Source organism: Xylocopa sonorina, chromosome 9, assembly GCF_050948175.1.
Source record: "Xylocopa sonorina isolate GNS202 chromosome 9, iyXylSono1_principal, whole genome shotgun sequence".
NCBI classification, from domain to species: domain Eukaryota; kingdom Metazoa; phylum Arthropoda; class Insecta; order Hymenoptera; family Apidae; genus Xylocopa; species Xylocopa sonorina.
Window position 1 is genome coordinate 3,044,150 of NC_135201.1, and position 10,793 is coordinate 3,054,942.

General features: G+C 33.6%; 2 protein-coding genes across 4 annotated transcripts; one reads left to right on the plus strand and one right to left on the minus strand.

Moving 5' to 3' along the window:
• Positions 1-109: 109 nt before the first annotated feature.
• Positions 110-8,274, minus strand: LOC143426581 (uncharacterized). Of its 3 annotated transcripts, XM_076900142.1 has the most exons (9): positions 7,664-7,735; positions 7,292-7,357; positions 5,476-7,105; positions 5,117-5,351; positions 4,927-5,036; positions 4,597-4,843; positions 4,329-4,533; positions 3,938-4,139; positions 111-3,849 (listed from the first exon to the last, which is right to left on the minus strand). In XM_076900142.1, exons 3-9 carry the CDS (start codon positions 7,066-7,068, stop codon positions 2,080-2,082), a joined length of 4,362 nt encoding a protein of 1,453 aa, XP_076756257.1. In that variant the 5' UTR covers positions 7,069-7,105; positions 7,292-7,357; positions 7,664-7,735; the 3' UTR covers positions 111-2,079. The 3 variants fall into 3 exon arrangements, with proteins under 3 accessions (XP_076756255.1, XP_076756257.1, XP_076756256.1); XM_076900140.1 differs by lacking the exon at positions 7,292-7,357 and having other exon boundaries at positions 110-3,849; positions 7,664-8,274; XM_076900141.1 differs by lacking the exon at positions 7,664-7,735 and having other exon boundaries at positions 7,292-7,660.
• Positions 8,275-9,070: 796 nt separating this feature from the next.
• Positions 9,071-10,269, plus strand: LOC143427406 (ATP synthase subunit d, mitochondrial). Its single transcript, XM_076901505.1, has 3 exons — positions 9,071-9,242; positions 9,616-9,784; positions 9,873-10,269. Exons 1-3 carry the CDS (start codon positions 9,127-9,129, stop codon positions 10,104-10,106), a joined length of 519 nt encoding a protein of 172 aa, XP_076757620.1. The 5' UTR covers positions 9,071-9,126; the 3' UTR covers positions 10,107-10,269.
• Positions 10,270-10,793: the final 524 nt, after the last annotated feature.

Genomic DNA, 10,793 nt, shown 5'->3' on the forward strand with positions numbered 1-10,793 from the left:
TAATTCCTATTCTCTTTTCCATAAGCTAATTCCTTTCTTTTTTATTATGATAAATACAAGAAAGGAATAGACTCGTTGTGATCTTATTATTTTTATATTTTATTCTATTAACTTCTTTTGCCATATTAAGAAATCCAATACAAATGTATTTCGTGTCATATTTGTACTTGTGAACATTGTTTAAAGTTTTGTATATATAATTATAGCTAACAATATATAAATACATAAATCAGAGGAGAATTTGTTCTTTTTCTTCACTATTTTTGCTGTTGCCTTTTTTTAAGAGAAGTAAGGTGTGTTGAAAACTAATTAAATGAGAATAGGAAGCCCTAATGATTGCGAAAATGCAATATATAATTGTTTAAAACAATAGAATAACAATGTGGATAATTTAAAAAAGTAGAAAATTAATAGAAATTTTAAAAATTAAAACTTATCGTTACGTTATCTAAAAAAGACGTGCAACATACACGTATCTATCCAATTATGTACATACTTGCATATACATATATATACATACGTACACATACGCTTGCATACATCACGCATACATACGTACACCTGTATATTTATATACCTACCGGTTATTAATGAATGCTACGAGTATTTTTATTTAATACAAAATAATCGGTAAGTTTATATTAAAAATGAACATAGAATGATAAATGTTTTATAGATTTGGCACAAGGGTTACACGATCTCTCTTTGGTTCTCACAAATGATTAATGAAGTACAATTTAGATACTGCAAATTGCGCGCACCTCAGTACATACTCTGTAAATGAGTTTGAATATGTTATCGTCGCCGACTTTAAAACGCGTCTATTTACTGAAATAATACTTTAGAGATAAACAAGTATCTTTGTGCTAATTAAACGATAATCAATTTTTGATATCAAATAATTCATTCCCAGCGCTCGACATTATAAACTAACATTTCTCTAATACGAATACAATATGACTAGAACAAAAATGAACGTTTAAGTTTCATTATCACCATGCAAATACGCTTACAACTATGTTAGGCAACTTGATTGATTTATTTTGCATACTGTAAATTGTCACGATTGACGGAAATTACGATACACAATATTTCTCGAGAGATAAACATTTGTCGTGCATTAACAATATCGCAGCTCTTTGTTCATTAATTTATCCAATTCTATGAATTTTGTTATCTAAATTTGAAGACAATGATCTATTGACTAATCGCCCGAAAAATACTATTGAAAAAATTGATAGTGATCACCATTACGCCTAACAAATTCTTGTCTACGAATAAGAAGTACAAGAATATATGAAAAAAGTTAAGTATTCACTTTGGGTGAAGTAACAGCTAGTTCAATCAAATTTACCATCAGTTAACAAAAAGCATGATCACTGCACGTGTTTCACTTTTACAAAAATGAATACGTATAGCATAAATGTGTAATCTGACAATTGTCATAACTGAAAAACTAACTAGTTTTTTTCTCCTAATCATGCGTTGCATTTCTAATTGCATAACGAATTTCTACAATTTTGCCTATATAAATAGTTTAAAAAAATAACATTCACTCCAAAAATAATAGATACATATCACTTTTTACTATACAATTTTACCACGGTCACGTTTGACCGGTTGACTAATCTGACCGTGTGCTTTTTAAATCTTTCAAAAACTAGACGGTCTAACATAACAAATTTTGTTACATTTGTGCGCATCTCTGTCCCAGAGTTGTACTTTAATTTGAAAGGTAAATTCTATAAATTCTTAAACGTGTCTAACTTTGACTTTCAATTACGTGTGTGCAATAGAGACCAAATGAATTTGACTGACATTTTCCTAAATGGTCTTCGTAGTTGATCGTATAAACGAAATTTTTTACTTCGAGTAGCTCACGGTCTTAAATGTATGGAATTCTAAATAGACGAAACTAATAATCAACGATGCAATCGATGGTTTCATGTTACGTCGCAATACTGACAAGTCACATACCGTAATCTTTGATTACTCACGACTAAGATTTCTTTATAGAAAAAAGTTACGTTAAAGGAGGATATTCAATGGACACTAAAAGGTACTGAAACTGTCTGCCAGTTAATAGTAGCCAGAATAATGGTGGTATCCTGATCTCGGTGGATGATATGGAGCAGGACTTACAGGATAACTTGGGTTGTATCCTGACAAAGAAGGTGGTGGTGGAGGAGATGATAAAATCCGTCCATCCACCGCGTCAGGTACGATATGTGGATTACCGGAACCTGCAGGTTGGGGACTCGTTATTACACGAGCACCAGAACCGTGCAAGTGGTGAGGTCTTGAAAGAGTGAGATCCACGGTATGTCGTCCGCCGGGAGTAAGATCTAAACTTACGACTCTCAAAACGTCGCTATGAGGATATGGTGGAGGAGGTGGTGGAGGCGGAGGAGGTGGCGGCGGAGGCGGAGGCGGAGGGGGTGGAGGAGCTGGAGGAGGTGGCGGAGGAGGAGGTGGTGGTGGTGGAGGTGGTGGCGGTGGTACAGCTACTGTTATTGAAGAACCGGATGATACTTGAGAGGCTACCGATAAAGGCGTGGGTGATATTGAATAACTCCCAGTTCTGCTAAGATCCACACTTTGCCTTTCTGCAATTTCGTACAAATGATGATGGTGATACCGTGGATTTTGTATTTGTACACCAAAACCATGATGAAATCCCCTGGCAGACATATCCAAACCTTGAAGCTCACCATTGAGAACCAAAGGCTCGAAACTTGATCTTTCTCTAGCAAAATCTTGCTCGAGCGAATCGTATTTATATGGTGTTGAAAGATCTAACTGCATTGATTTCTCTTTCACGGAAAGACTGAGATTTTGAGCAACCGAATCGCCTTCATCACTAGATAAATTGTCGGCGGACAGCGGATGATGGTGATGATGATGGTGATGATGATGATGGTGATGCACGTCTTGATATCGAGGATTTGGTGTTGCTGAAGGTGATACTAGATCCTCTTGCTGAATGTGCATATAACTGTTTGGCGAAGAAACACGTGGCATTTCCTCGTGATGTAAATACTGTTCGATGTTATGCGTTCTGGGTGTGCCGATGTAATCGACCGGCCGATGTAGTTGATAATCAACGTGCAAATGCGTGGGTGGTGTACTTCGACTATCCGGTGTAGGTGCAGGAGATATTAGTTCCTCTTGTTGCTGCATATAGGAATCTAAATGACTTGGTGATCTTTGAGGTAACGGAGATTGTAGCTGACTGGAAATTGAATAGAGATTTGTATCGCGATCATTGTCCTCTAATATTGGACTAGTTACCGCTCCTATATCCCTCTCGGCAGCATCAAGAGCAGCTTCGACTAATAAGCTAGCATTCGCACTTTCTGTTCTTCTATAAACACTAAGTCCCAATTTAGTATTTTCCATAATGCCTTGTGCCCTGGTATTACTACTTGTCGATGATGATACCTTTTCATCAATTTCTTTTCTAGTGTCTTCAAATTCATAAGTACTTCCGGTAACGACGTTTGTTAAATGAGGAATTGTATTAGATACTACAGTTACATCTGCAGTAATTGGAGGGTTGTATTCACCAAGCCACTTTTTACTTCCTTTACTTTGCAATCTGGAAGTACTATATATATCCGTTTCTGTGCGGACAGTTTCCATCGCCGGTTCAAGACTGCTTGATATTGATGCACCCATTGGAAGCGACGGTGTTGAAATTCGTGGATTATGCTCAACTTTATACTTGGACGTGGGACTTGTTCCAAACTCAATTATAGTTGAATGTGTAGAGTTTTTTGGCATTTCAATTTTTAACTCATTTTTAAAATTGTCATCATCTATAGATGTTTCATTACTATTATCCTCTTGCTGAAAATACAGTAGATAAAAATAAATACAAAATAATTTGATCCTATTAGTGTATGCGAAATAAAATATATTTTGTTTGAAAACTAACCTGAGATGTTTTTCTACTAGATCGTGGAGTCTTGCCGCGACCAACGTCTTCAACAAGTCCACCACTATATGCATCAAAAGTGTAAGCAACAGATCGTTCGATTTTTGGCATCATTTCTTCCGTAAGGCCATGCACTTTTTTGTAATGAAATTGCAGACATTGTTTAGTTGTAAAAGCTGCTTTGCAACCATTTTCTTTACATCTATAATTGAAGCAAACACTTATTACTAAAAATGTAGAATAAATCATATTACCTGTGCAACTGATTTTCAATGAAAATTCTTTGTATACGTTTCTGTGTATAAAATCCCATTTGGTGTGGTTTTTATTAGTATAAAACATACACGCTCCAGTTGCACAGGGCTGATATAGAAGAACATTACAATCTTACTTGAATGGTTTTACACCACTATGTGTTAACATATGTATTTTCAGATTACTCTTATTTTGGAACATTTTTCCACATCGGTCACAAGTTGCTGCACCGACTACGTCTTTATGATGAACTTCTTTCATATGACGTTGAAGTGCAGCACGTGAACCTAATAGTTTTAAACATAACTTACACTGAAACTCTCGGAGCACTTCTGACATATCTAAAAATTCATTTAAACAGTGTTAGAAACAAACTTTATTGATTATGTTACATAAGTACTTACCGCTATGCATTCTTTTAATATGCACTTTCAATTTTTGTGGTTGACAAAATTTACGGCCGCAAAAATCACATAATGGTCTTGAACGTTGTGGATTTTGCGCACATCCATAGGTACGATGCATTTCGAGATAATTGAGACGCAAAAAGAATTTCTTGCAGTATTGACATTGATATGCACCTCGACCTGCGTGCAATTCTGCTGCATGTTTCATAATATTATCTTTACCCAAAACGGCAGCTCCACATACCTAAAAGAATAAAATGTGTATAGTTTACTCGCTATAAAACGCAAAATACAATAACAAGTGATTAGTAGTAGAATATATCGTACCTTACAATGATATTTTCTTATAGTCAAACTGTAATTAGTGTCATGGAAGATGCAACAATGTAAACGATAATATATTGGATGGGCAAAATTTAAATTACATCCTCCACAGTCTAGGCAGAGCAAAAAAAGGAAATGAATGAAATGAAATAAACTTTTACTTGGTTTATAATGAAAAGAATCGATACTATACTCGTTTTGTCTACTTTATTCTTTCGTGTCCATGCAGAAGACTGTGAATCTGCCCAATAAGTCAGTTCCATTCCTAACTCAATATTTTGTGTAGTAACAAGATGTAATTCTCCATGCTTTGTTATTACAGCTACACTTCTTTCTTCTTTCGTCTCAGCTGGTCTAATATAACGGATCCAATTACTTTTTAGTGGATTAGTGGTACTTATATACGAAGTTTTACCATTATTATCTATCTAAAAAAAAAAAATAAAGAAAGAATATCATTTCATCATGGAAACTCTTAGGTGTAAAACTTATAATAATTAAAATAAATGTAACTTATACATACAAAGATTATAAATATTGCATTGATTTTACCTCCCAAATATGTCTCATGGGAAAGTCATCAGGAATGTCCATTTCTCGAACTGGTCGTCCAACGAGAGGACCTAATTTAACACGCATTGGGATAGAACTTTTTGCATATACTCCAAGACCATGTTCTGAATTGGCAATCTTTAACTCAAAACATTCAGGTAAAGATTCTCTTGCATATAATGGTCGATCTACATCTATAATTAATTGTTTTTCCTCTTTCTGAGATTTTATTTTTGTTTTACATTGATCACTTAATAAAGAATCATCATCCGATTCATTATTATCTTCTGTTACTTTTCCATATCCCTCAGACATAGGATCATCTGATTTTACGGCTTTTAAAACTTCGGAATTTTCTATATGCTTATTTAACCAATCTTCATATGACATGAAATCTGGAATAGTGTACTGAGGTGTGGTTAATGGGCAAGCATCCTGCAAATGGCGACTATTACATTCCTGACAAAGTTTTATTTTAATGGCTAATCTTTGAGGCTCGGACATTAGATTTTCAATATTTGTTTTATTTTGAAACTTTTCGACTGTAATTGAAGACGCGTCATCTACTGCAGAACAAGAATTTTTGTCTTCTTGCATAATTATTCCATCCTGCGGTGCTTTCCGTACATCATGATGTTTACGATTTTTATGTTCATTAGTATGTTTATGTTTCTTTTTCCTATGTTTGTGTATAGAATCATCTACATCTTCAGATGAATCCTCTTTTACATTCTCATCATCTTCTTCTTCAGCATTGTACTTCAATCGTTTCCGTTTCTTTTTCAATTTTCGATCTTCAATTTCTTGAACTGAGTTTACACTTGTATTCGAACAATTGGAATTTGTATTGACACCATAGTGGATATTACTCGAGATATTCTTGTAATCCTTCATATCATTTGATTGAATATGAGAAGCCATATTGTCCTTGGATGTTGAATCTGTTGTATTTGAAATTTGTTCTGCCACACTTTCATTAGTATTCTTATTAACTGAAGATGATGCTAAACTATTAGACCTTGATTGCTCGCTTTTATCACTAGTCATCATAATCCTTTCCATATCAACATCTTCTATATCATGATAAAGTACATTTTTATTAATATTTACATTTTCTATATATTCTATGCTATCTAACTGTTCAGTCTTTGTCATAACAGATTCAATTGTCTTCGTAGTAATATGAAGACTATTTTTTAAATTCGACTTGTTGTCTATCCCAGTGACCAATCTAGAGTCATCCTTTTTGATGGAAATTTGTTCCTCCTCTTCTGATTCTGCATCATTAGAAGATTGCTTCATTGATTCTAATGGTGAAATGATATTTTCAGTTTTAAGGTGCCTTTTCTTTTTCCGCTTATCTTTGTGATGTTTAGCTTTATTCTTATGATGTTTGGATCTTGAGCTGCGTCGAACATATGTTTCAACATCATTGGACAGTTTGGTTTGTGCTTTATCAACAGAAACTGTTTCAGATTCTAAAACTTTACTATTGTTTTGGTTTCTTAAACTCCGTCGAACAGAATCCCCTGCATCTTCTATCAAGTCTTCAGTCTGCATCGCTTCTTCTTTGCTCTTTTTATCCTGACCCATTTCCCTTTCTTCTTCTCCATTGCACTTAGTATTGTGTCTATAGAACAGAAACATGTAAGTGAGCAACACTAATTGAACAATATAAAATGTAGATACAAAAAGTTATTAAATCAATAGCATAAATTATTTGTTTTTAAAGATAAATAAAAGGGAATCAATTTAAAATAAGAGACGGACAACGGATACTATCATTTTTATAAATATTAGATGGAAATTGATTTACCTGAATGCATTTCGTATTTGGAGTTAAATAAAATAGACATTTCTTCTGTATTGGTCGATCCGTGTTCTCAAATAAAATCAAAATCAATGAAAATCAGTGAAATCGATAAAATTCAAGATTGTATTTTTAACGAATAAAAAATTATCGATTATTTTCACCCTCTAGCATCAACCTCACACAAGATGGCGATTTGAGGGAAAATTTGGACACGACAGAGGGGAAGTCCCGCTTCCGAATATGTACGTTCAAGTATCGATTAAAAGTTTTTACAGCATAAACAAAACAATAATGTCAGTCTAAATAATCTTTAATTAAAAATCAAAGAAAGAGGTGTGTTTATAAACTGTCAGAAGCCATCTATCGTGATCCTACCTGGAAGCAGATTCGGCAAGGTCCAGTAAATAAACTGCAACATCTTCATCTGTTGACAGACCTAAGCGTTTTTTAAGAGAAAGCCAACGTTTACCGTTGGTAAGACCAATCCGAACGCTTCGAAAGTGTTTCGTTTTTGGTTCCGGTGTCGTACCAAGATTATTGCTTTTATAATGAGAACTTTTCGTTAACCCCGACTCTCTCACATGCCTAGTACTTTTCTTCGGCATAACTACATCGTAGATCTGCCGGTATTAAAGCGGCGAACTTGAAGCTACTGCGGAGGTCGCGCACCGATATTATCCTATCCTCTTTATGCTCGCCGCCTGACCATTGCCGCCCGCTCCGCCCTCTCCGTCCATCCTCGTCACTCACCACCGGGGCAACCACGCAACTATTCGCACCCACCAAATGTCTATTTCACTCTCTCTACTCCTTCGCTATTCTACTTTCCTTTTCATACTCCATGTACCCCGTGATAACGATCTTTCTCTTCTATCGATCTTGTCGTCTGCGCTTCATTACTATGTACAAGCCTACGTGCAGTACACACAAACGTTTTACCTATGTGTTGCTGTTCTAATGCAACTTAAGCTTGCGTAGAACAAAAATATACATCTGCAAAAGCATATATATATATATATGTACACATATTAGACAATGCATATCCTTATTTGAATGTGTACAAAACAATTTCTACACACAAAGATAATTCTTTGTACGGACAAAAGCAGTGATCCTGTCATTACTATCTTACTAATACAAACGGGTTACAACGTTCGACCAATAAGAAATGATTTGCGCAAAAGGCATGCGTTCCCATCATTTTCATACAGACTTTTGAATAGTATGCATCTTACTGTGTACACTAAATATGTTGTTTCGACTATTTCGATCTCTGTCACCAATTTGTTTTATTGTCTTCAAGTTTACAGATGTACATAATGTACCAAGTCCATACAAGTTGCTACTCGATTCTTCCTATTGTAAATTTAAATTTATAGCAAATTTGAAGCAAAATAAAATGAAAACTTAATTATTTTCTTATTTTTTAATACACGTATTACTCACTTAATTGTTCTTCTGTAACATGGTATTCATTCTAGTTCAAACTATTACATTCAAAGTTAATCGAACTATTTAAAGGATTATATTAATATAATAGCAAAAATATACAGTCTACATACATCTTTTTACTTAAATATCCGTCTACGTTTGCTTTTTTAGTTATTCATTACGATATCTCGCAATTATGCGATATTTAAGTTTTGCAAAAAATAGGTATCGATAAAAGATACTTGTAAATCGAATATCATTTACAATCGATATCTCGTTTCGAGTTGAAACGACGTAGAATTCGATTAATCGATAATACTGGCAAAGTAGTACATACTGTAGTATCTGTCGGAGTCTGGGGCTGTAAAGGTTTGTGTTTCGTTTATCGGAGAAATTGTCACAAAGAAATGTCACGAAGAGCGATTAAAGCGATTAACTGGAGCGCTCTTGCTGAGCGACTCCCAGAATCCGAGAGAGCCACTTTCTCGGCTTTTAAATCTAACTCCGATAAATATTTACAGCGGTTAGTAAAATTCAGATTCGAAATTATCACTCGAACATTTATCTTGTTACATAATATTTCCACATGTACAGGTTAAATATCCCTATTAAAATGATTGTGTAAACTAACAAATACGTTATTCTGCTTTTACATACGAATATTAGTTGAATTTAGTTCTGTTTTAGTCGACTTTTGCATAAATCGATACAAAGACAAATTGTCATAACCTCCTCAGAGTTATTTCAAAGACAGTCGTGTACACGGTAGAATGGTAATCTGTTACGAAATTATTAAGAATTAACATTAATAATGATTTAATTATATTAATATATGTAAGTAATATTCAAATAGATATAAAACATCCAAGTGATTTAGTGAAAAATTTGTTTTACAGTATGATGGCTAATCCAGAAACTATGCCACAAATTGATTGGGCATATTACAGAAAAGCTGTTATAACTCCTGGCTTAGTAGATAAATTTCAAAAAGAATACGAAGCATTATCTATTCCATATCCACAAGACAAATATACAGAGAAGATTGATATTGAACAACAAGAAATGGTAATGCTATTTTGTTTTCTCTTAAGTTTTCAATATTTTATATTTAAAATTTGCATGTACTAATAATACTGTTGTGTTACTATTATAGGCTAAAAAGATAGAATCATTCAATCAACAAGCAAATGAAGCAATTGCAAAAATGAAGACTGGTTTAGATGAAGTAGCAGGTATGATACCGTTCGCAGAAATGACAATGGAGGATTATAGGGATGCATACCCAGAAGGATTCATGAGAACCGATATAGCAACAACGTGGCCACATACTGAGGAATCTCAGGAAGATCTGGATGATGATAGTCCGGATGATGAGGATGGCCATTAAGTGGATTTAACTTTGAAATGTACTATAGTGCCACTGTAACATTTATCATATTTGCTACTGAGTTATTATACTATCAGTTGTAATTTAATTACTGGTAGTAATTTCAATTTAGTAAAATTTTGAAACTATCGTAAAATATTAAATATACATGAACATAATTATATTTTGTGTTTATGGCTTTTAACCAAAAATATGTATAATGTATAAGTAAATCAAGATCATGGAAATTCATTAAACAATGAATTGTTATTTACATGATGTAAACGTTAAAATTTTGTTGAGAAAAATTGTAGTTGAACATATTCTTCATTGAAATGCGCCACCTACCGTAAAATTTCTTCCGTTGTAAAAATCCGCCTTAAAAAAGTTACAATTCTTGAAAAAACGTGTAAACTACAAGTGATATATTACATAGATAATTACAAATATTATATTGAAATTATTGAAAATAATTTTATTATTTATATTATTTATTAGTTTATTCATAATAGTAACTATATATAACTTTAAACAAAAAATCTTCCAAATGTTAAACGATATATAAGTAAATTGAGGTTACTATGAAATATACTAAGAGAATATATGTACCTACGCATATATAATACTGCTAAGAAAACACCAGTAAATATATTTACGTGTAACTTTAAACTGCAGGAGTGCAACATATCCTTTTATGAATTTTATAGG